Here is a 25,482-nt window from a genome sequence, read left to right as displayed (position 1 = left end):
TATGAAGGTTGGAGAATATTCCGAGCCATGGTCTGAGTTGAACCGAACAAAGAGTCCTGTGGTAGTGTCTTTGTTCAAGCCACATGTGGCTGAATAGCCTCTTCCAATTAGGAAACCTCTCACCAAACCCTCTACTTCTTTCATCATGGCAATGGTCACATCAGTGACTGTTTGCCAAACCAAGTCATCAAACTGCGAGTTCATCACATTTTGACACTCATGACAGTGGTGAAACTGTAGGAATTTAAAGTTTCCTTTTGGTGTAACATATGACCGTGTAGTTGTGGAGATAAGACCACGGTCGGCCTCAGTAGCAGTTGTAAGAGACAAGGCTGCATGGGCTGTCTCAAGCGAGGAGGAGGGGTTGGAGTCGAACCGAACTGGGGACAATATCCTCGAAGGGGGGGCAGAATCCGTGGAAGAGGAGGCTGTTGAAGACGCCATCCTTGCCCAAACTATACTCAGTGATTACCAGGACCAGGCCATGGATATCTCATACTGAAGTATCTTCTAAGCAAGAACAACTAACTTCTAACCGGCCACCTGAAATGAAAAACACAAACAAGTAACAGCAGATGAAGTATTTATCGCGAGCGAAATAAGATAAAGTATTGGTTATGCTCACGTCTGACACAGAGTGCACAAAGTAGGAAAAGTACTTAGAAGTCAATCTAATTTTATTTAAACTCGTACCGCTAACACTGGTATATGACGAGCCCCCACCAGCACAGGGATATCGCTAACCGGTATACCACTAATCCTAAGCTAACTAAGTCTACAGTCCCGCACCTGCCATCCCCGAGTCATGCCCACACGGAAACTAATTACAAGACCATCAAACAACCCAGCGCCCTCTCCGGTCCAAGTCCGTAGCCCCTCTGGTATGAAGCCAACCAGCACCAAGTGTAGCCGAAGCCGAGCAAGAGACCGACCCAACCAGGTTCCTCGTCCAACAAAATCAAAACCACTACTACTCGGTCTAAATACCGTCCCGCAATACCTCCACCATAATAAAAAACCAACAAAAAACCAAAATAAATATAAACTACAGGCGACACAATAACAGAGAGGAGGTGACCAACATGTCCACCTCTCGCATCCGCATGCCAGGCCGTCAACCCTATAAACCCACTTTACCAAGTGCCTCCGAGGAGCGTAATGGTGAGGAGGACCTGTACCTGCTGCCTGTCCCACAAAACAAACTCATAAACAAAAGAAATACATAGAGGTGGTGACAGACTTAAAACAGTCAGTGGGGCCTATCTCCCACCCGTGGTGCCATGCCCCTGCCAGTCATGCCCATTGCCAAGTCAAAAAAACCAAACAAACCCCACAAAACTCAGTACGCAAGACCCAAACAAGTCCAACCAGGTGGTCGCAACCCACTATCCGCACAGGTGGCCATCAGTCAACTGGTCCATCGTGGAGCTTTGCAGCACTCAGCAGCTTCGCCCAACAGCCCAAGCCAAACTGGAAACACTTAAGTAGACATCGCCCAACCTGATGCATGCCCGACCGGTGCTCGCAGGTGCCTCTCCCCCCCAATCAGCCCCCCCCAAGCCCCACACATCAGGTATCACAGAGCCCATCCAGCCCCCCAGCCCCTCAGACAGATCAACCATCCGACAGCCACAGGACAGCATATACCCAGCCCCACCAAGCAGCCACTAGTCTTGGCCGCCTAACAGAGCCCCAACCCCCAATGCCGTATATCCAAGGGGGGCCTACCAGCCACAGCCGGGAGCCACAAAAGAGGCAGCACCAACACCAGAAGGCGCCGGCACCAGCTACACCGTCCGATCCAGCGAAACCGAAGTCCAACCAAGCCGGGAAAGAGTCGGCAGAGCCAGCAAAAGGCAGCCCCACAGGTCCAGCGTAAAGCCAGACCGAACAATGGGTAAGAGGCATCGCCAACTGACGCGACAAGAAGGGGAAGGGTGAACGAACAGAAGCAGACAAACAGAAGGTAGGCCCCACTTACTATGGGTGAAGCCGCCAACCACAGACCACAACCGAACCACCCAGACGCACAAATAACGCGAGTGCCTGGCAGCCAATCGTCCCACACCACCCCAGGCGGCAACAATCGCCATACCAGGGGGTAAGAGTTTTCAGGGTCAAAACCATCCCCACAAATGCGAGGAGGAGACACCTGACTGAACCACCGTAAATGCCACAAGGACAAAAACTCCAAGGGAACGGCGATAAACAACATCATAGGATTCCGACCGTAGAAACATGTAGTAACGAGGAGGGGGGGGGCCGGCGAGGCCCCCTCCCCAAAGGATTGATGCGGCCGGTACGACATGTTGATACTCGGGAAGGTCAACAGTCTAACCCAAGGGCGTTTTGTATCGCGAGAACTAAGGACTCCGTTAAAACCCAACAACAGACATGAGCTGGCCCAAAGAATAACACGCGTGATCCCCCCAAACACAATGTTCAATCCCCCCAATCGAACACGAAACCTGCGAGTAGACGATAAACACGAAGCCGTAGACATTTTACCGAAAGGGGCTCGTATGCGACCGTGATGAAGTGCTTGAAGCGCCAGTATCATGAGATAACCAGCCCAACGAAACAAGACGCAAACAAGTTATCCACCACGCAACACCTAACAGACCTCAATACCAAAGGCCCCAGGAACTACTGAGCGAACTCAAATATCTCCCCCAGAATCCAAGGTATCAAGGTCCACCATGATGGCGAAAGAAACGCTCGAGGCGAAGTGACGGCAAGGACGAGGAAAAGTACTTAGAACAAAGCGTGAAGAACCTATCCTCCTCAGCCACATCAGCCTCCTTATATAGTATTCTTCCCGCCCATAGTCATGTAACCCAAAGTGGTCACATGTGCGAAACCAAATCATAACAAACTAGTCATGTGACCAAAGTGGTCACATGCTCAAAACTCATGACCTTATAGCGAGGTCATGTGTGAAACATAAATCGTATGCGTAAGGCCTACCCGTAAGGTGCACTCGCAAGGCATACTCGCCAGGCACACTCACAAGGCATACTTGTCAGGCGCACATCCCATGATTCATATTTGAGCCATGGGCGAAAGCATCACAAATCCCACACATAATAAATCATATGACTCAAATGAGTCTTATATGTGAAACAATAACATACCTGTGACTCATAACTATGTGTCACATGAAAACCTTTACCTCGCCAAGCCACATTCATGACACTCATCCTCTTCTCTATCATTTCTTTCTTGCTGCTCATTGTAATTTTGTACCCTTTCCTCATCACTTTTAAAATTACATAAAAAATTATGAAGTACAAAATAAGATAAAATCTAACTTAATACTTGTACATGATCCTGTGCCCCTTTAATATTATTATGTATACCTCTTAGTGACCTCCAGTAATTTTTCAGAATCCCAAATGTATTTTCAATCTTGACTTGTGCCATTGCTAAGCATAAATTAAATTCCTCATACCCATCGGCTTCTTAGCTTGTAAGAGGCTCTTTATAGAGCGTCATGTAGTGCCTCGTAAGACAGTAGGCTTTATCCGCTAGAATGTATTCATCAGAGTAGGAGAAAAAACAATTCGACCTCTTAAAAAATGATGTTTTACAAAAAACAGAGGCATCACTTAATGATACTGGAAACTGTCACGAACATGGCTTAGTATGAAAAAGGTTTTCATGTAACACATGGTTATAAGTCACAGGTATGTTATTGTTTTGCGCATATGACCTATTCGGGTTATATGATTTGTTATGTGTGGGATTTGTAATGCTTTCGCACATGACTCGAGTATGAGTCATGGGACGTGCACCTGACGAGTATGTCTTGCGAGTATGCCTTACGGGTAAGCCTTGCGCATATGATTTATGTTTCGCACATGACCTCATTATGAGGTTATAGGTTTCGCGCATATGACTTGTTTATTGCGTTATGATTGATTTATGAGTCTTGTACATGATCTCGTTATGAGGTCATGGGTTTTGAGCATGTGATCACTTTGGTCACTTGACTAGTTTGTTATAATTTGGTTTCGCACATGTGACCACTTTAGGTCACATGACTACGGGCGGGAAGAATACTATATAAGGAGGTCGATGCGGCTGAGGAAGATAGGTTCTTCATGCTTTGTTCTAAGTACTTTTCCTACTTATTACTTTAACGAATATAAAACATCTTTACGATCTTTATCTTTATTGCAACGTTATTGTTACACCAAGAAAGGTCCTTCACGAAGACGAGTTTGAGAAAGCTTACGATAGGCGTTCCCGATAGAAGACAAAGGTCTTGTACTATCAATAACGTAGGCAGAGGCCTAGAGCTATCGTAAGACAAAGAAAGAAGAAGATAGAAGGAGAAGTATCATTCCCCGTCACCAAGAACTAACTATCCAGAGAGGGATCATTACAGAAACCCTCCTGACATAAAGGTAAATTTCCTTCTACTATTGCAAATAGCTTGTACATTAAGTGCTTATTGTTTTTTTTTTTTTAATTAAAGTAGGTCTTACTATAATAGGATGGACTATGCTGTAACACTTGGTCTGTCTCATCATTCAAGCCCACACACCTGAGAAAGCCACTTGCCCTCTCAATCTCCTATCTCATCTAAGAGAAATCAACTCTACTTGGCTTCGGCCATGATACAAAACGGTGTAGTAGGCAAATTAGAGCAGATATAATTCGTTCACAGTAAAACCTTGTAGTCTCTTCACCAATTCTCAGTTGAGCTGCTCCACGAACAACTGATGCCCCTGACGATCCTAAGAAGTTCAAGGCTGTTGCTAACTGCTTTTTGATAGGGACTTGAGAATTCCTAGAGGGGTTTTGAAAAATGGAATCCTCTTAGAGAAGCACAACCAAGGTGTAGAAGGATTCTCTTTTCATTTAAAAAAAGACCCGAAATCTTGCATCAGATATCGTATTAAACTAATAATTTATATTAACATCCTCTTTTCTCTTTGTTTATTACCATTTAAAAAAACCTAATTAAGCAATAAAATTTACTTACATAATGTGTGAACAGGTACTTACTATAAGCAATAGGCATCTATGGTGCTAAATACCGCATTTGTGATATTATTACTCCCAAAATGCCTATGAGTTCTCTAATTTCTTTCTCCTCATCCTCCATACTTCCCTTCCTTCCTAACTCCATCTCCAAATTCATCCAACCAAACCACTCTCCTTTCCTGCCCCTCCAGGAGCTCTCTTAAGCTACTTGAATAACACTACCCTTATTCACAATTGTTGCTTTTATAGTAGGTGAACTCTAATGATAGAATTTGCTGTAGTAAATCTATATCACTAAAGACTATATCAAATAGAATGCATGCTAACCATATATCTTACAGTTGCTGTACCAGTTGTACTTTTTCAGAGGAGTGTGGTATATTCATCAAATTCTTGGTTCTCAAGTGATTGGTTTTGGTCGGATCAGTACACATTTTACTTTACCAATACCCAGGTTGTTACGGATCTCTTAACATCTGTTTCCACTTTAGCAAAATGTCTTATCAAGTAAAGTATATTGACAGTAAATTAACTACATTTGTGCATTCCAAGCTTACATGAAACAGCCAAGTTCGCTACTTTTTTCTCAATGTTTTTAACTTTGAAAACCCCTAGTACAAGCACAATACCATACCATAATATTATTTATTATCCCCCTGTGAAGTCGCCTTCAATCTCAATTACAACATCGAACCTCTACACAGAGCCAGCCCAACACAATACCGACACTCCAGTCTCCAACTCTGCCTAGACCACAGCATCTATGAGTACTCGCGCAGCCGAGTTGCTGTTAGACACCCACAGAGAGGAGTGATTGGCGAACCAATAGCATGCTTACTTCAGGGAACACACTTAATAATCAAATACGGTACAACAAAAATCACGATCCAATAGAGACTTTGCGAAAGGACTCTGGATATAAGGCAAATATGGTTATAGGCCAACCAGATCGCTAGGATTTGACTCTGAATGTGAAATTACAAAGTCTCTAATCCTCAACGCCCCATATTGACATAACTCTACCCATTAAAATTATTATTCCCATTGTGGAGTATCAATCTTTGAAGCTTCTCATGAAATGATTGACACTTTTGATCAATCACAGCCTGAGGAAGAGTTTCCCACGTTCTTGCAAGTACCTCCTTAGCTCCTGTAACCTCCATCTCGCTTGCTCCCACAAACTGCCATGTCAAGACCTCATTCTTTTCATAATCCCAGATTGGTTCGATTTGATTCAAATCTGGAGACTTAGATGGCCAATCTAAGGTAAGAATTCTTTGAGACTTCCGTTCCTCGTAGTCTATCCTCCATGCAGTTTGGTGACAGGGTGCATTATTTTCAACCAGGTAAAGATGCGGAACTCCCTTTCTCTCTCGTAAGGAGTTCATCCACGGATAGAGCTTTAGTCGTAGAACTCGCTCGCGGTACGAGACCCAATTAATTCCCCCCTTGCTAGTGAATTCTAATTCCTTCTCTTTGAAAACTTGCTCAGGTTTACGTCTTCTCCGTTTATGTCTACCAATCCGTCCTTCCACTTCGTTGAGGTTGTCGATACTCTTATTAATGTTGGTAAGTATTTCCTGTTGCCAAGTACCAGGAACTTGAGCTTGTTGCTGATTAAACTCTCGTCACTGTTGTCGTATTTGATTTTCCTTGTTTACAATTTGCTGAAATTCTCATCTCTCTTCTTGAGTATCGGGTTCCCATATATGATATGGACCCTTAAAGCCTTTAATAATTGCTTCCCAGAACATGATACGAATTGGTTGTTTTTCTTTCCTATCATGTATTGCATAGGTATTTCGATCACTTCCGCAATATCGTGATATATTCCGTTGATGACGTGGTTTCCCAAATTCGACCCACATTTCATCGGTAAAAACTATCATATTGATCGCTATCTGCAGCGCCATATGGGCGAAGGCAAGACGAGCCTCCATCTGTTCCATAGATAGAGTAGGCTTATATGTAGGCTTTCTTGGAAAAATTTGATGCTGGCTGTGGAACACTTGCTCTAAGGTTGAACGGGCAGCACAAATACCTAGCTCTTATGCTATTTCCGGAAAAGTCTTTTGCCAGTGCTCTTCGTATTGCTGACTGAGGTCACGTAAAGCAATCGACTCCTCACCGCCCTCCGGAAATCTTTCAGGATTTCCACCTTCCTGTTTATCATCCAGACAGGCAAGAACATCGTCAAAGTCATTGGGATCGGAAGCGCGAGCCTAAAATTACATTCTTAGCACCTCAAAATACTATATCATCTGCATTGGTCTCCACACATGCATGACCGCCGGTCCAAGATTGAACGCTTTGTATGGGAATTGCCACCTTAGGTGTTCAAGTCAAACTTGATTATGGTAGGATTCAACTCTTACCTTTGCCCTCTTAATTATTACCTCCACAGTTGACTTCTTCAGATTCAACTTTTCTGCAATGTTTCGATATGACATATTAGTATGCCAGTTCAGGGTTAAGGTTGCTGCTCTTTTGAGCAGCGGAACTCAAGAAGTATGGCTCAGCTTCGTTTGCGGTGTGGGCATATTCTTTATTAAAAGAAAGGCAATGATATTAGTTGATAGGTATGCGGGATGGCAGTTGTGAAGAACAATATGTGCGATCATGGTTCTCTTCAGTATATCAAATTACATCACTCTGCTTGGCGCTATCAGAATGCCCATCTATTGGTTTGCCGATCACTACTCTATGTGGGTGTCCAACAGCAACTCGGCCGCGCGAGTACTGTACAATATGATACTAAACCTAAATCTAGTAAGTTAAGGCCCCCAATCGCTGCTGTTACGCCCAAAAGGGTTAGCTCCCAACTACCCGCTACGATACGAGTACCAACAAACTATGATACAAATACTCATACTCGTACTAGTACTAGTACAGTACAGTGTACTGTACTTGTATACAATGTATAGTACCGGTAGCCTACGATAGGCAGCAAACCGAACGAGAGGAAGAAAAGAAAAGAAAGGAAAAGAAAAGGGAGTGGCGGTGGGTGGTGACACCAACGCGCGTTTCGCTGCAAACGTGCTACCGGTATTGTTCTCGAGGATTTGTGAAACATTCTTTTGGGGGGGGTGCGGTTTCCGGGATATGATTTACTCTCTGCTGTAGAGATTTTTGTTTGCTGGGGGGATAGAGGGGGGTGCGCAGTACTCGTAGTTGGTGGCGGCTCTGGGCCTCTGGTGCAGTCTGGGGTGCTTTGTCGCTGTGGTCGTGAGTTGACTAACCTGTCTAGTCTGCTCGTGCTCCACTAGAGAATGGAGGGAGGACGATAAAGGGATTCATCGTGTGATTTCGCCACTGTCCTGCACTTTGGGATTGCGCCTATCATGGCATTTAATTGCTACTATCATCCCCGTAGAATAAGGTAACTTAATATGGGGGGGTGATGGTGGTTCGTCCGCCGACCTGGCCTTTTCAAAATGTGATTACTGTACCGTGTCGTAGGTATCAGAAAATGCCATAATTAGACGACCGGACGGCACCGTACCGGTGCTTGCGTTCTAGCTATCACAGTTACGTGTGTATGATACCGGTACGGTAGGTACAGTAGAGAACGGGTGCAACCTGGGTTGGAGTTGACTCTGGCTACACCCGCTCAGCACACACACCACAACACAAACTAACAGACTCCTACAGCACTGAGAGGGAGTCTGAGAGTAAGTGAGTGAGTGAGGGTGAGAAGGACCTCGTCAGCGTTGTAACCTGAATAAGATGGAGATGGCGATCGCTGATTGGTTGCATTTTATCGCGGTCTAATCGATCCTGGTGATCGGTGAAGTGAGGGTCTCGTTTGAACCGAGGGAGGAAGAAGAGAGAAAAAGCACAAAGCTATAAATTTAGTTGCCCTTGCGCTGCATCTGGGAAGTTCTACCATCGGTTTGCTGTGATCAAGTACGGGGTACCGTATGGAGCTGGATTATGGATTTGTAGGATTGATTCACGGGGTACAGTAATGATAGTCCCCCACGATGCCGGTGGTAATTTATGATACCAGCACTGTAGCTGTAAGCCTACCGGACCGCTCACCCAGGAGGATCGCACAGTAGCAGCGGGAGCGTAGGCGGTTCGAGGTTGCTTGTCCCTTTCTTTCTTTACTTTTCTTCCTGCATTTCTGCCCATAATTGAATGGATGAATGAATGAATCAATAATATTATAATAGATGGACGGATGAATGAATGTAAATTCCTTTCTTTCCTCCATTCCGGTTATTTCTTGCTTGGCTCTATGACTCTACAGTAGAGATCTTGGCCCCTCTCTTCTTCAGAACGGACCTTTCCCCCTCCCCACCTGCTTACATACCCCCCCCCCCGGTTCCTTCTACCTTTTTGTCGACTGAACACTGCCCACCCTAGGCCACTGTCTCTCATTAACCTACCCTCCATCCGTCCTCTCGCTCATAACTCCAACCCTCCCGCTCTCTCCCCACATTCATCCATCTCTCTTCCCACTCACCCTTCCTTTATCTATCTTTCTCGTTTCCTGCTCTCTAAACGAGCACTCCCACAAATATCATTCAGAAAATTAGTATCGGTATCCTTCATCGCACACACTACATTCTTGATCGTGACATCAGACTCTCAGCTTCTTAACAGCTCCCTTTGTTGTCATGGCTAGCCACGGCACTGTTCATCCAGATACGGCCATCAAAACCAAAGTTACTTTTAACGGAAACACTCGTTGCTTCAAGCTCGTCTTGAGGGATCTCGGTGCAAATGTCCTCCTTCCGAAGGTAAGACTATCCTATCCTGAATTTCATAACCCCTCATCTTAGGTCCCTTTTCCTGTCGTGCCTCCCTTCCTCGTGCAGCCGACCCTCGGGTGGCGACGAGGCTACGAGTGGAGGGAAGAGAAAAAAAAGGAAAAAGAAAAGTGAAGTAAAGTCTTACGTGATAAAGATGAGTGACAGCTAACTTGGGATGACCTACCGATATTATAGCTTCGCACTCTTCTCGCTATTCCTGAGGATAAACAAGTAGTCTTTGAAAGATACTCCGATAGCGCTGGTGGTTATGTCATCCTTGACACCGCTGAACCCACTGCTTTCAAGCAACTCTACCGGGCTGCGAGAGCTAAGTTGAAGCTCAGGATCCAAGCGACCATTGTTCCTGCAGAGGGTAAGAATACTATATCATATCTCTTAGCCTTACCGAACTCAATTACTGATGTCGCTTTAGTCCCTGCTCCGGTTGACCCCTCTTCGTCCACTGATACATTAACGGGTCAGAGAAATGTCCCATCTACAGAAGCCGGTCCTTCAACCCAACCTTCACCATCCAATGTCAGCCACTTTTCGTTGCCTCCGGCATACGCATCTAAAGTCTCCCTCGTACCGGTCGAGACTCCGTTCGAAGAACTGGCGACTGTAGATACGACCACTAAGTTTGCTCCGCCTGCTGATCTCGGTCAAGCGGTTGCCGATGCTGTCTCTACCTACTTGAGTGGCGACGAGTATCTTCAAAAACTTAGGGAAACCGTTCGTGAGGAGGTTGAGAAACTGGAGAAGAGTACGGAGAAACTTGAACAAGCCCCATTGGAAGCTCCGGTTCCCGCTCCATTCACCGCTCCTCCTACTGATATTTCGGAATTTGAAAATTTCGAGACCAAGGTTGCTCCCTCACCCTTCACTTACGCTATATACTGCAATTCTTGCGAGACTAGTATCAAGGATGTGCATTATCACTGCGGATGCTGCGATGGGGGAGATTATGACCTCTGTAAGGGCTGTGTGGCTCGTGGGATTCACTGCAAAGACTCTTCTCATTGGTTGATCAAGCGTGTGCTTTCCCCCACGGGGGTTATCGTTTCCAGCACGACCGAGTCTGTGTCTCAGAAGGATGGATCTGTGCAAACCTCTTCCCGCCGTACTTGCAACTGCTGCGTTGTTGGTGAGTTTTATCCCTGGGATTTGGCTTTTTTACGAGATACTGGTTACTAAATCTCTATTACAGACTTACCTAGCAAGGAGTTCGTCACATGTAAGGTGTGCGAAGACTATGATGTTTGCATTTCGTGTCACACTTCACTCAAGCACGGCCACAACCCAAGCCATGAGTTTGTGCCGGCTGCTCCAGATACCATGCTTCAACCATATGCAATCTCTCTTCTTGCTCCTGGTCGAGCCCACCGTCACTATGCCGTTTGCGATGGCTGTGATAAGGTCTGTTTATCCCCCCATATGTTTACTTGAACCGTTTCTAATTGATTTGTAGCAAATTTATGGAGTGAGAAATAAATGTTTGAGCTGCCCCGACTGGGATTATTGCGCAAACTGTATCTCCGCTGCGCCCGAGAACCACCCCGGACATCGCTTTGTCCCTATATATGAGCCATTACCTGTCGGGTTCATCAATACCGACTTTGTCAGACATTTTGGTATTTACTGCGATGGGCCAATGTGTGCAGATAAAACCAATCGCTCTTGGATTGTCGGTGATAGGTATAAGTGTGCTGTATGCCCTGATACAGACTTCTGTGCCTCCTGCGAGGCCTCCCCTACAAACCCACACAACGCAACTCATCCTCTTATCAAGTTGAAGACTCCGGTTCGCAATGTTCATGTCACAACTATGGAGAATCAGGATTCGGAAAACATCTTGGGTGATGTTCCTATTCCCGTTCCCACGACCAATGCTGCTACTCAAGTTCAGTCCGTTGCTGATGCTAAACCTGTGGAGGAGCCCGAGCCTCCGTTTGAGAATGTGGAGGAGTATTTGGAGAAAACAGTCCTAGCTGCCGAGGAAGGGAAGTTTGAGCCAGAGGCTGAACCAAAGATTAGGGCTGGGCCGGAACCCGAACCGGTGGTACCAGAGCCGGAACCGCTACAGGCCACCTTTGTTAGGGACACCATTCCTGACGGCTGTGAAGTGATTGCTGGCGATGAATTCACTCAAACATGGATATTGAACAATAGTGGAAGCTCCACATGGCCAGCCGGTGTTTCCATTCAGTTTGTTTGTGGTGATGAGATGTTCAGCAACAATGAAGGATCATCTATCGGTGCAACCGTATCTTCCACTGAAACTGCTCCCGGTAACAATGCTGCTTTCAGCGTTAACCTTAAGGCACCCCTCGTCACCAACCGTCGTTTGATCACCTATTGGCGCCTTGTTGGACCTGATGGATCCAGGTTTGGAGACAAGCTCTGGTGCGAGATTCAGTCTATTGAGAGGCCGAAGGAAGACAAAATGGAACAATCTGTGTTGGAATCCAAGGATGAGTTTGAGGATGTTTCCGAGCACGCCAACGACGGCTCGCAGGCTTCTTCCCAGATGATTTTCCCCAAGCTCCCTGTTGAAAGCCCCATTGCATCAACCGAGAACCTGGTTGCTGGTGTAAGCCTGAAGGGTGAGAATATGCCAGTATCCGTCCCCATGAGCAAGACCTCTACTAGAATGGGCGATGATGAGAGTGAAGTCGATGTCGGCTCCCTTGGGGATGAGGTTGAGAGTTTCTTGACTGACGATGAGTACGATGTCCTCGATGCGAGTGACGAGGAGGCATTCGAGGAATGCGAGAAAGCGAACTAAAGTGGAATAATAATATGTGCTGGTGCTTGAAATTGTATTACTGATTGAGGAGCAAGCTCCGGCAGAGGAGACTTGGTTAACGATGTCGGTGTCTGAGCTATTCGATTCTTTCCTCTATGTTTCCTTTGGTAGTTTTCTCCTGTTTTCCACCGGCTTGTTACAGTCGTTTCCAAACACCGTGCATTCCTTTGTTTTCTGTTTGTTTAGTGACTATACTGCATTGGTCAGTTACTTTTTTTTTTATTGGAGAAATTGGAATCGCCTCCTCTTTTTCTTTTGTTTTGTTTTGTTTGGTGACACATGAAGATACTTCTAGAAAATGGGTGATAACACGATTTAAATCTCTCCTCATGAATGTTAAGTTGGTGGTTTCGCTAGTATCGTACGTTCGGGCTGATTTGAGCTTGTTGCTATGAAGTTGCAATAAAAAATGCGGTACTATCATATCGTGACATATTTTCAAACAATATCGTAGGGGGTCTTTCACAAGAATGTGACTACAGAATCGTAAACTGGCCCAAGGTGGAGGAGTTCAAAGATTTGTCATCATTTCTAGACTCATTTCGTGCTAAGCTTCGGCCCAGAAGCGCTTGGGCCGTTGCCCTTTCAAGAGAAAAAACGTTGAGTTTCCCCGAGACTGTCGAGTCATCTGTGGACCTTTCTCTACGAGTACCGGTACTGTATTATATCATACAGGTACGATATCATACATCCACTTTTTGGCATCGGCACACTCTTTAGCAGAAAGTTCCTACTCTCTCCACCCGAACCCTTTTTTCGATTCTACTGCTATCATACTATAAGTCACGGCACCCCGCGGCCCTGATGTGGTTGTCACTCTCTACCACTCCCCCGGTATTCCATTCTTAAGCCCCACCTGATTCAGTCTAACTAACTAGACTAACCACTACCACCCACCGCACCCCCGAGAACAATAAACTCCTATCAACCCAAAAACCTTCCCCCCTCCCTCCAAACCTCCCACTGCTTCTTAACCACTTCCCCGCCACTTAACCCTACCACTGTAACCGGGCAACACCCCCAACGACAATATTTACCTACTTATCAAACCTACCTACCCACCTGCTACCCATCGTATCCCCACGTCACAATTCTCATCACCTTCTATCAACGGCTCCGCTTCCCTCACTCGCCCACTCGCCCACTCGCCCACTCGCCCACTCCGCGCCGAACGAGAGGGAGAGAGCACAGCAACCAAACAAGATCAACCAACGGGTACCAGCTGCTGAACCCTTAGCGCCACCAAGGCTCCCATTACCATAATCACGTCTGTTACTCGCCAACCCATAGCTTTCCCATATCCACCCACTCTATCTACCTCACCATCTCACTATCATACACACTTCCCCTGCTCCCGGATTTTTCCTTTCCTTTCCTTTCCTTTATTTGCTATCGTATCCCTTGTTTGTTTTTGCTACTAGAATACCCTGCGTACTTGGAAAGATGTTGAAAATCTGGTCTATGGTATGAGGGGTTCCTCCTCCTGTTTCTCCTGTTATTGGTGCGGAGTGAGTGCTGACCGATAGAAACAGAAGCAACAGCAGCAGGCTGCGTCTGCCGCGGAGGGCGGGCAGAAGAAGAAAAAGGTTACCGCTGCTCAGTTGAGGGCTCAGAAAGGTTTCTATACTTTTTCCCCCTCTTATCACTCTCGTGACTCTTATCGGGGCTAGCGGCTTATATGATCTGGTCGGGGTTGTTGCTTATGCTTTTTCCTTCTCTTGCTAGATTTGTCAGAATTATCTTTACCTCCAACTATCAGGATGCACATGCCTGACCCCGAAGATATCTTGAACTTTACGTTGACTATTGAGCCGGATGAAGGTTTGTCCACTCATCTATTCAAACCTGTCCTTATGTCCTCATTGGGCTTGTTGGTTTTCTAAACCTTCTTTTGGGATTATTATTAGGGATGTACAAGTGCGGTTCATTCAACTTTACTTTTGCCATCAATAGCAACTTCCCGCACGAACCCCCGAAGGTTAAGTGCACACAGAAAATATATCATCCAAACATTGACCTTGACGGGAATGTCTGCTTGAATATCTTGAGAGAAGATTGGAAGCCCGTATTGAATCTTAATGCTGTTATTGTTGGGTTACAGGTAGTTAAATCCCTCCCAGACATATAGTATATTTGGGAACCAGAATTAACAGTAGTTGATATTTCCATCGATATAGTTCCTCTTCCTAGAACCTAATCCATCCGATCCACTCAACAAGGAAGCCGCGGAGGACTTACGGCTCACTCGCGAAAACTTCAAGAGGAATGTCAAAAACTCAATGAATGGAGGTTATGTTAAGAATGTTCAATTTGAGCGGGTTCTAAAATAGATAGACGGGTGACTGCCTGCCTGCTCTCTTTTTTTCTTCTTCTAGCTAGCCTTTTCTATTTTTACTCTTATTTCTTTCATTTTTTCCTCCTAGCTTACCTAGAGAATATTGATTGAAAGTTCCTTTTACTTATGCAGCTCTTGTTGTCAATGTTGATTGGCCATTACATGTTCAATTAGACTTTCTTTTAAACCTCTTTCTTGAAACCGATGGGTCATGGCAATTAAGGAAGGGGGTAAGGGCGGGGGGTATCACTTCGCTTCTGTTGTTCCTCCTTTCGTTTTGCTTGCCCTGAACACCGGACGTCCATACGTAAGGGAACTGTTTCTCTGCCATGGTCGAAATTCATCAGACTTAGCGATTATTCGTGTGTTCTTTCCTCTCCCCTCTTCTCCTTGCAAATTTCACTCTTATCTCTCTGTCTTTTTGTATGAGGGTCCTGGATCGGGTGTTGCAGATCGTGCGATTGTGCCATCTCTTGTTTTTTTTCCCCTCAAATGTTTTTGGCATGACGGATGGAATCTATTCATACTTGTTCGATGTTTGCTGAATCACTGCTTTATGAGCCCTGATAGGATGAAATGAGGGGCTTTGTATGGTATGATATGTAGAGGTGGAGTCTTCTCCAATCACTAACCCACGTGATATACGATATCAATCTGCTGCAGTAAGGGGAGCGAGAGAGAACCCGAAAAATCAAATGCTTTTTTGTTTTTGCCCCCGCCAAACACTCCCACTTTCCACCCTTCCCGTAATAAGAAAAGAAAGATGGGTAGAATATGAAAACACAAGTTGACCTTCATCCTTTCAACTTCTCCCCCAGAACTGCACTGACTAGCGAGCTGGCTAACCTACCTGCCATATCGTAGTTAAATCTAATTATTCTCAGGACGAAGAGACCTAACAGCCTTCCCAGCCCTCCAGATCTCCATATTCCTGATCTCCTCAAGCTCGGCCTCGAACTTCTTACGATACTCGGGGTCAGAATTGTACTCGAGCGAGCGCTTAGTCTCTGAGCCGTCGATGACGGAATCATAAAGTTGGTTGAAGACGGGCTTCAGGTTGTGCCTGAACTTATTGGTCCAGTCAATGGCGCCGCGGCGGGCAGTGGTTGAGCAGGCAGCATACATCCAGTCCATACCGTTCTATTCCGATTCATTTCATTGTTACCTAGGTTTTTTTTTTTTTGGGGGGGGGGTGGGTGCAGTGGGGGAGAGAAGGGGACTTACACCGCCAATCAATGGGTAGAGAGATTGAGTTGCCTCCTCGACGGTCTCGTTGAATGCTTCCGAGGGGGAATGTCCGCGCTCGCGAAGGACCTCGTATTGCGCCAGGAACATGCCGTGGATTCCGCCCATGAGGCAGCCGCGCTCGCCATAGAGGTCCTGTACACAGCTGGTGTTGGTTGTTTAGGGCAAGATGTTGTTTTGGGGATGCTTACAGAGTAGACTTCCTTCTGGAAGGTGGTTTCGTACATGTATCCGGATCCTGTAGCAGTGGCGCATCAGTACCCGTGGTATGGCGATATATTTCTGAAGAGTGTGGGACTTACCGACGGCAACACCAAGAGCAATAGCCTTCTCCTTAGCTTTGCCGGTAACGTCCTGCCAGACGGCAATAGAAGAGTTGATACCACGGCCTAACTGAAAACATGAGTCACCTCGTTCTTCTCTCCCACTATCACCCCCTCTTCTCAGCAAGCAAACAAACCATCCTTGAACAAAGTCCTAACAGTCCTCCCAGACCCCTTGGGTGCCACAAGGATAACATCAATATCAGTAGGCACCTCAACCTTCGTCAAATCCTTGAACACGGGAGAAAACCCATGGGAGAAGTACAGGGTCTTCCCCTGCGTCAATTGCGGCTTGATGGCGGGCCACGTCTCGGACTGGGCGGCATCCGAGAGAAGGTTCATAATTATTGTTCCCTTACTGATGGCCTCGTCCATCTCAAAGAGATTCTTTCCTGGCACCCATCCATCCTTGATGGCCTCATTCCAAGAGGCACCGTTTTTCCGTACTCCTATGATGTAAATGTTAGCCTTTTTTTTTTTTCCTTTTGCGATAGCATAGAGATAGAGATCGAGGGACACACCGATAATGACGTTCAGACCGTTGTCTCTGAGGTTGAGACCTTGTCCATGGCCTAGTCCTCAAGGATTCTTTCGTCAGTACAATCTCTGATACGAGAAACCCGGGAAGCCTAATCCTCCCAAAGGGCGCTTGACAATAAGAGGGGAGGTAAAAAGCCCATTTCCTCTTGTTCAATTAACAGAACAAGACAAACCTTGAGATCCATAACCGATCAAAGCGAGGGTATCATTCTTGAAGTAATCCTGTTTCCAATTAGAACGAACAAAACATGAATACCTCAATTGAAAATATTCACGATAAAGAATCAAGCCGGAAGAGACTCACGAGAAGCTTCTCCCTAGGCCAATCCGCACGCTCTGAGCAAAGAAGAAAAAGAAAAAAGTCAGCACAAACCCCCAAGAAGGAACCCCTATCATCACATATAACTAACCGTAAACCTCCTCCTTGACACCGGCAAAGTCAATTGTCTTAACACCCCTCTTTTGCTGAACGGACACGCCAGCGAAACGGGGAGTGACAGCGGCAGTGGCTCTGGCAGCACTAAAGGCGGTGATAATAGTCCTCTTCTGTACGGGAGCGACAAATTGACGAGAAACGAAAGGGCGCAATACCCTGGTGAAAGTGCGCGAAGCCATTGGGTATTTTGGAGGAAGGGAGGGTATAGAGTGACCAGAGATGAAGAAAGAAATGTCGAGGAAAACAAATATCAATGAAAAAAAAAAACTTGGGTGGTTTGGAGGGACTTTTTTTCTTTCTCTTCCAACCCGAGATGGCTACGGGGAAGGAAAGCCAAGACAGTCGCACAAGCCTACCACCGTGGGGGGTCTTTTTTTTCCTTCTTTCACTTAACTTAACCCGCTACAGTACTGCACAGTGGTTCACCTATATACATGGGAAAAATTATTGAACAGTTGAGCTAGGTTAACCTGCAGAATAATACCCTCTTCTGCACTGTACCTGAACATTTCACCGGGTATGACACTTATAGAAACAAGGGTTAAATCTATGTCTTCTGGATACTCCAGTACTGTACTCGTACAGTATACCCGAGCATAACGGATATTAACATAATAATTATTCTCGTCTTACCAGCGGTTAAGGAGATAAAAATATGATATCATAGTTCTTTCCCCATTGATCGTTCCTTAGGGCCATCGAGGCTTCAAGCCGGCTAAAAGGCATCGTTTTCTGACCTCAATTCTGGCCCCGAAGGGTCCAAACCAGGTAAACTGCTGTTAAAAACCTTTGATTTACGAGTATTATAGATCTTATCATAAGCAAGCGATGATTGATTGGTAGAGCCAAGACTTCTGCAAAAAACATCTTTTCGAGGTGCAGTTCAAGGGGATGCAGTGATAACTGGTGACGGAAGGGTTTTTTCTCGGCCGGTAAGACTGCGGGAGTTTTGGGTGTCATAAGGCAATTTGTCTTTCCGGGAGAAGCCTTTCTTTGGCTTTGTGATTCTAACGCTTTTCAGAAAAATTGAAAATTCATTATTCCGTCATACGCTGTCATTCGCTTAATCTGAGGCCCCCTATTGAGCTCCGATTTTTCCCTGCTATCCGAATCCCCGAGTCAGAGGTTCACCCATGGACTAAGAAGACGTAGGGACATCGCTAAACCGTCAGTGTCTTTTGGAAAACAAGTGGGAGTGGAGGGTGAGGGTTCCCCATTACCAAACATGATAATGTCATACCTGACCTGATCGGTCAATGAACCTCAACCGATTAAACCTCTCCGAATCTCCACCAGACGCGATAGAACGGTGCGAGGCGAGGTGGGAGCAGAATCCCCAAGGCAAGGCAAGTTATACTCTCCCAGATAGAGCGGTCAGCTCCCATGTTCGGGAAACTGGTCATCGGGGGTGGTGCCATCCGGACGCTGCCGAGCGGATGAAAACTCAAAGCCAAAAGACCACTGAAAAGACTAGGAAAAGGTGCGAGACGAGTAAACACATCATTTCAAAGAATATCTCCCTAATAGCGCCCAAGGTACACCCCCAGAACTCCACGGCATCGCTCTGCAGGAGCTCACCAGCGAAAAAAAAGCTGAATCGAAACAACAAAAAATATAATAAACAAAAGGGTATCATGGCCCTTATATCCCATCAAAACCCACTCACTTACTCATCCGCCAACATACGTGCATTCCCACCAAGAAAAAAGCTTTCGCGTAAAAAATTCATCCACCAGCGAGTACGGCCACCCCGGGCCATTATGCCGCTTTATATACTCCACTCAGACCCATTACCGGGCGCACTAGGTCTCCCTTTTATCGCTCGTTAGCTTTCTTGGGCATCCCGATAAAACCGCTAATATAATTCACAATATCACACAATGCCTCACCGGGGCGAAAAGTGGATGAGGTAGGTGGATCGGAGGATGTGGTGAATGCGCGTGGGTTCCGGGGACCCTGTCCGGCCCCGTGCTAGCCCGCTCGCGCACGTTTATGGGCGCGAGAGGGTGTAAATTGCGGTCGGAGCGTTTTGAGGGGTTCATTGAAAAGTAATTAGGGGTCAGAGTGTTGGAAATTGAGGACGACAGACAGGATAAAACCGGTTGTCGTTGCAACAGTAATGACTGAAAGGTGGGTTTTACGCAGTGGACTAAGTTGGCTCTAATGGTAATGAGGGAACCTTGTATTGTATGTGTGTGAAGAGTAGAGAACAAAGAGTGAGGAGAGTTTCATACAAGAGGTGTGGAGTGGAGTTTGTTGTTCTTCTTGTTAAGAAGGAAAAGAAAGAAAAGAAATAGGAAAGAAATAAGGTGAAAACTTTTCACTGCTTACGCGTCCTCATCTGAGAGGTACGCACACCACTGTAGCCTCCAGTCTGAGCTACGGGTACTTAACTGCCATTTTCAACACAGAGCTTTGGGTATAAATTCGAGTGATGGGAAGGCATTCTCGCTCAGGACTAGAGAAATGACTACCGACACGGTTTACCCGAACCGCTCCTTTTCACGTTTTCCTTTTCTCTCCAATCGAGCGGAATCGCAATGAGAGTACGACTATTAGAGAGTCTTCGAGTTTCTTTGTTCAGGGGTTTCCTTGCGTTGGGGTCAAACATGTTAAATCGAGGGTTTTCAGGTACAGCCGGTGGCGCGCCGGGAGTTTGAGAACTTGGGCGATCTCAACACTGCAACAAGCCTATCTACTTTTTAGGCTGATAAGCGAAATATTGTCTTTTAAACGCCGGAGAGATATTCTAGTCCGAGAGTAACGTTTAGAAAGAGGAGAAATGATAGGATAGCTCCTAAAAAAAAAAAGGGCAAATATTCAATCAAGGAACCGACGGTCCATTAAGTTGAATTTTCTACTAGAGAAGCACGATAGAGCTAACCAGGAGTATGATACCAAGTTTGATTGTAGAGTTAAACTTTATAGCCTATATGTGGTACCATAATATTATTATATATATAAATAATGGGATATAAACTAAACATATAACCTTCTTTCAAACACAAACTAAAGTAGCATTATATAATAGTACTTTCACTCTGTTTTTATAATATATTTTATAAATAATAATATAATTAATATAAGGTAATAACTTTTACTTGCTTGATAGTAGCATAAATTATATCTCTTTAATAGTATTTTATAATTCCTTTTGAACTAACTTAACTAAACTGTATACTTTTAGTTAATAATAATATTATGATGTGTTTTTTAAGTATTAAAGAAAGGAGAACAGTAAGCCTTTAGTCTAATTTTTCCTTATTATAATATTGAGAGGAAAAGGACTAACGCTTGAAACTTCTTATTTATTAACTGTAATTTATGCTGACATTTGTTGTTATTTTATGTTCCAATACAGGTTAGAAGTATGTAAATCATCATATACAACTAATAAAAAAGCGATATGTAGATAAAAATGTATAGACAATTGCAAACTATATATTAGTTTAAAAGTATAGAATAAACCATATAGCGCTCTTTTTTAGATAATAATAATAATAATAATAATAATAATATGCAAGTACTTGTACCATCCTGCAATGTCCTCTTCAGCAAAGTAGAATGTCTATCAGCTGAACATGTTCCAAGTCTTTGGTGGAAGAAAAAAAAAAAATAATACTATACCTGTTATAGCAATTGATAAGCTCTTGCATGCTCCATTATAGTCAGCACATGTCATTCAGGCTTCAAACTATAAAAAACACTGCATTGGCAGAAAGTAAAGGCAAGGTGATAGTATTAGAAACCTGCAGATACTCAATCCTCCATCTTCTCCATGCTTCTTCTTTAGCATTCCACTTGCATCCCTATACTTGAATCCACTAACCCGTAATTGGGATTAGGACCGGGTATCAGCAGGGCTCAGCGGGGTCCAACCACCACGATCTTTTTGTTGCCGTCCGCGTGAGCGAAGGGATGCTCAATTAATGTGTAGTGGTGGAGACCGCATTACGGGAAGCCGATCCGTCGAACCCTTTTTTTCTTTTCTTTTTCTCTTCATTTATTTGCTGTCTGTTATCTACTGTACTCGTAGCTCGCCTTATAATAATTGACGTGTGTATCCCTTTTTTTTTTTTCTCGCCGGCGTTGCCGGGTGCCGTTGTCGTTGAGGTGGACGCGGTTGCAGTCCCAGCAGTTGGCCTAAGCGTTAGGGCTAAGGCAAAGCTGCCGAGCGAGAATGCATCGCCCGGTTACGAATATGCTAATAAAAAGAACTGACTATACCGCTCCCGTGCTATATAAGGAGGGGGAGATGAGAAAAAGAAAAATAATAACTAGGACATTACGTATTGATTAACACGTCCATTGTCTCTTATGTATCTTTGGAATGCCTGAGAGAATAGTGGTGGAAATGGTTCTCGAAGTTAATATTGGTAATGCATGCACGAAGGCTTTTTTGGGGGGGGGAGGGGGAGGGGTGTTGGAGCTTGATAGAAAATGTGCCTGGTGCGCGCACCATAGGATCATCCCCCCTGTAGCCGCACGCGAGTGACACCGGATGATTCTTGAGATGTCTAGACCCTTGTCGAAAAACTCAATTGTGACCTCCCCTCCCTGAAAGGAAGACTAGAGGGTCCGTGCTGAGAATGGCAACCATCACCACCAGCAACCTTTCGTCCCTGCACTACCGTACTCGTACACCCCCCCCTGTTCTGTCACTGCTTTGAGAGAGAGCATACCGGCGATAGATAAAGGAAAGGGAAAAAGAAAGAAAGACTGGGAAGCTCTGAAAGTCTGAAACAAAAAAAGCAATGTCGTTAGCGCAGCTTCCACTTACAAGAGAATCCGTGCTAGAAGCACATGCATTGATCAAGTCGCGCATCCACCGTACTCCTGTATTTACCTCCACGACACTATCAAAGCTCGCATCATCGGGTGATATGAACGTCAATTTACTCTTCAAATGCGAGAATCTCCAAAAGATCGGCGCATTCAAGATTCGCGGAGCAACACATGCCCTCGCCCGGCTTACGGACGAGGAATTGCGAAAGGGTGTTGTGACTCACAGTTCGGGTTGCTCCCTCCCTCTCCGCCCCCCCTCCTCATTGCCTCTCTATCCCTCCAACCAACCAACCCAAACCCCTAATGGAGGAGCTCAAAACTAACGGAAAAATCAAGGTAACCATGCGCAAGCGCTCGCACTTGCGGCAAGAGAGGCCTCTTCGGTAAGAGGCTTCAAGATACCCTGCTGCGTCGTCATGCCGCGCATATCCACGCCGTCTAAGATCGCCGCGACGGAAGGATACGGAGCGCAGGTGGTCTTTTCGGGATCCACATCTGCGGAGCGAGAAGCTGAGGTTAGGGTGGTCCAGGAGAGGACGGGAGCGGTGCTCGTGCCGCCCTACGATCATCCGCATATCGTACTTGGACAGGGCACTATGGCGGTGGAGCTAGCTGAACAGGCGGAAGAGCTCGGGATGCCATTGGATGCGATCATTGCACCCTGTGGGGGCGGGGGAATGCTTGCCGGCGTTGCTGTTGCGTGTAAGGGGACTGGGGTCAAGATTTTTGGAGCGGAGCCGAGGGAGGGTGCGGATGATGCTTGGAGGGGTTTGAGGGATGGGCAGAGGGTGGGTAGTGTCGAGAGCCTGACCATAGCTGATGGCCTACGTACTCCGGTTGGTTTGGTTAATTGGGGGGTTATCAGCGATAAAAGCTACGTTTCTGGTGTGTATACCGTCAGTGACGAGGAGATCAAGTTGGCTATGAGGTTGGTGGTCGAGAGGATGAAGGTCTTGATCGAACCTAGTTCTGCTGTGCCGGTCGCTGTGGCACTCTACAACAAAGAGTTCAGAGAGGTTGTGCAGAAGCCCGGTCAGGGAAAAGATGTGAATTTGGGGGTCATCATAAGTGGTGGAAATACCACTATTGACAAGATTATAGAGCTATTTGGAGTGAAAAACTAGTATAGACGCTTAAATGGTACTGTACGTGGTAGCAATAAGGTTGTTTGCACCGTTATAGTTTGTATCTGTGAAGGTCCTCGATCTCCACTGCTAGTTGCCGGGCCTTTCAGCATGTCGTCAACTCGTTTTTTGTGTTCGGGGATTGTTTGCACTTCTTGAACTTGGGTTGTTTCGGCCGGGGCTGGAGCTCGAACGACTGATTATGATTCATGTTCTGCTTACTTGCGGTACTATATGGACATCCCTGACACCGGGGCGGATAATGGGTTGTCTTTCAGCTTGCAGGTATACCGGTACTGGTATGATACATTTTAAGGCTTCGGTTTCAGAGCCCGTGGGAAGGAAGAGACGGGGTCTACGGTATATGGTAGCAATACTTTGACCGAGTGTTCGGCGATGGGGTTGCGGGGGAAGAAACATGTCGGGTTGCCGCCTCAACTGGAACAGGAGATAATGCTCCGTAGTGCTCGAGTAATCAAACATTTGTTTTGTATAGTTACCAAGCCATTGTATGTGTGAAGTTTTGTTTTTTTGGCATTCTGATTACTTAATCCTGTTGATTATATCATACCGCCGGATCTGGAATGAGTGCTCCGGAGCAGATGAGCACGGCAAGATTGGTATATCGGTAGTCTAAGGATCCTTCTACAAACAATACCGGGGAGAAGGGCATACTCGGGGGGGGCGCTCTTACCAAATTCTACGTAAGTTTTGCTGGTGGGGTTTGTTGGCCCGAATTTGGGTTGTTTACGGTCGCCCATTGCTTATTTGTTGGCAGTTGCACTGGCATTGCACATGCCGGGACTTTGCCATGGCGGCACGAGGGATTGCATAGGGATGGGAAAATATACTACCCGTACAATGAATGGACGTCTACAGTATTACGAGTTGGAGCCTAAATATGACACAGTTTTGAGAGCGTTCGGATATCAAACCCTTTGGCTGAGCCATATAGCAGCCTTACATCCAACTCTGATAACATTGAAAAGGACGTCGTAGCCTTCAGCACCCTTCGAGTCGTGCTCAATAGCAGTGTCAAGGCTAGACAGCTCTCATTAGTAATAATACTTTGAGGGTTTAGACGTCGAGTAAAGGAACGCACTGCTCTAACTCATCGTCTCGAAACTCCCTGATAGTGTCTATGAGCTGTTTCAATTCACCATTTTGGAGCAAATCCTTATCATCCTTGAGCATATCCAATAGTGTCCTCAGTTGGTCGTTGTAATGACATCCAATCTCTGTTTCTATAGCCTCCGTACATGCCATTGCTGCCTTTTCGCCAAGAAGGGCCGTTCCGACCCCTAGAGCATATCCCGCTACATTCCATAGTGGGCGTAATGCAGTGGGGCGGATACGGTGTTTGGCAACAAGCTTGTTAAAGGTTTCGAGGTGGTGAACTTCTTGATCCCACATATGTCGGATCAAAGGTTTGAGGCGGGGGTCACGCTTTAGAATTGCATATTGCCCTTCGTAAATGAGATTGGCCCCTAGTTCACCGGCTTGATTCACACGAATCTGAAAATGGAGTTAGGCAAACATTAAAGGAATTGGGTGGTATTGATGTTGGAGGGGGTTGCTCACAGCACTCTGAAGAAATTCTCGCTCCTCTTCGGTGAGAGGCCGTGACTTCGAGCTAGGTTCGGTCTCCGAGATGTTTGCAGCTTTGGTTGATGCTAGTCGATGAGCTTGTAAATTGGAGGAGGGGGTACCGGTGTATGGAAATTGAGATCGTCGCTGGCATCGTAAATGTGGTAACAAAGAGGTGAGTCTTCTGGTCGTCATAATAGCCTATTACTGTGGGGATATCTGGAGGAGTGGGGTGGAGCGAGCTTCTTATTTTTGGCCTGCGGGATATTTCCGAGAAAGGGAGGTAAATAAGAGGAGATGGGAGTAAAGAGGGTGTACAATACTGTGCAATTGATTTCAACGTCATCAATTGTTCCTTATGCGAATACTTATAATAAATATCGGTACGGTAAGATAGCTACGGTTCTTCTTCCCACTTAATCCTTTGAATGACTAATCAGGGCATTGTGGTTTCTAACCAACCGCGGCTCTGTTTTAACCGGTTTAACAATGGTACCCGTAAATTACTTCGTCGCTACCGTACCGTGCTTGTGTTCCCTCGACAACTTCGCG

The 25,482-nt window shown here is 45.8% G+C and overlaps 5 protein-coding genes; 3 read left to right on the top strand and 2 right to left on the bottom strand.

Annotated features, from left to right (window-relative positions):
• The first annotated feature begins 9,306 nt into the window (after positions 1-9,306).
• Positions 9,307-12,912, top strand: GSTUM_00011839001 (uncharacterized protein). XM_002842173.2 has 5 exons: positions 9,307-9,737; positions 9,945-10,122; positions 10,183-10,893; positions 10,957-11,165; positions 11,218-12,912. Exons 1-5 carry the CDS (start codon positions 9,615-9,617, stop codon positions 12,532-12,534), a joined length of 2,538 nt encoding a protein of 845 aa, XP_002842219.1. The 5' UTR covers positions 9,307-9,614; the 3' UTR covers positions 12,535-12,912.
• A 312-nt stretch (positions 12,913-13,224) lies between these two features.
• Positions 13,225-15,013, top strand: GSTUM_00011837001 (uncharacterized protein). XM_002842172.2 has 5 exons: positions 13,225-14,019; positions 14,088-14,172; positions 14,281-14,376; positions 14,463-14,656; positions 14,733-15,013. Exons 1-5 carry the CDS (start codon positions 13,999-14,001, stop codon positions 14,883-14,885), a joined length of 549 nt encoding a protein of 182 aa, XP_002842218.1. The 5' UTR covers positions 13,225-13,998; the 3' UTR covers positions 14,886-15,013.
• Positions 15,014-15,569: 556 nt separating this feature from the next.
• GSTUM_00011835001 (uncharacterized protein) lies at positions 15,570-17,613 on the bottom strand (the record flags this gene model as incomplete). XM_002842171.2 has 9 exons in its annotated part: positions 15,570-16,030; positions 16,115-16,270; positions 16,327-16,373; positions 16,438-16,524; positions 16,596-16,907; positions 16,980-17,030; positions 17,172-17,220; positions 17,303-17,334; positions 17,409-17,613. The coding sequence occupies 9 exons, from the start codon at positions 17,611-17,613 to the stop codon at positions 15,761-15,763; spliced, it is 1,209 nt and encodes a 402-aa protein (XP_002842217.1). The 3' UTR covers positions 15,570-15,760.
• Positions 17,614-22,091: 4,478 nt separating this feature from the next.
• Positions 22,092-23,343, top strand: GSTUM_00011834001 (uncharacterized protein; the record flags this gene model as incomplete). XM_002842170.2 has 2 exons in its annotated part: positions 22,092-22,450; positions 22,556-23,343. Exons 1-2 carry the CDS (start codon positions 22,189-22,191, stop codon positions 23,341-23,343), a joined length of 1,050 nt encoding a protein of 349 aa, XP_002842216.1. The 5' UTR covers positions 22,092-22,188.
• Positions 23,344-24,272: 929 nt separating this feature from the next.
• Positions 24,273-25,125, bottom strand: GSTUM_00011833001 (uncharacterized protein; the record flags this gene model as incomplete). The annotated part of the gene is made up of 3 exons (XM_002842169.1): positions 24,273-24,384; positions 24,446-24,858; positions 24,925-25,125. 3 exons carry the CDS (start codon positions 25,123-25,125, stop codon positions 24,273-24,275), a joined length of 726 nt encoding a protein of 241 aa, XP_002842215.1.
• Positions 25,126-25,482: the final 357 nt, after the last annotated feature.

The sequence above is a fragment of the Tuber melanosporum genome (genome assembly GCF_000151645.1).
Source record: "Tuber melanosporum whole genome shotgun sequence assembly, scaffold_91, strain Mel28".
Taxonomy (NCBI): domain Eukaryota; kingdom Fungi; phylum Ascomycota; class Pezizomycetes; order Pezizales; family Tuberaceae; genus Tuber; species Tuber melanosporum.
This window is presented reverse-complemented; position numbering and strand designations above follow the sequence as displayed.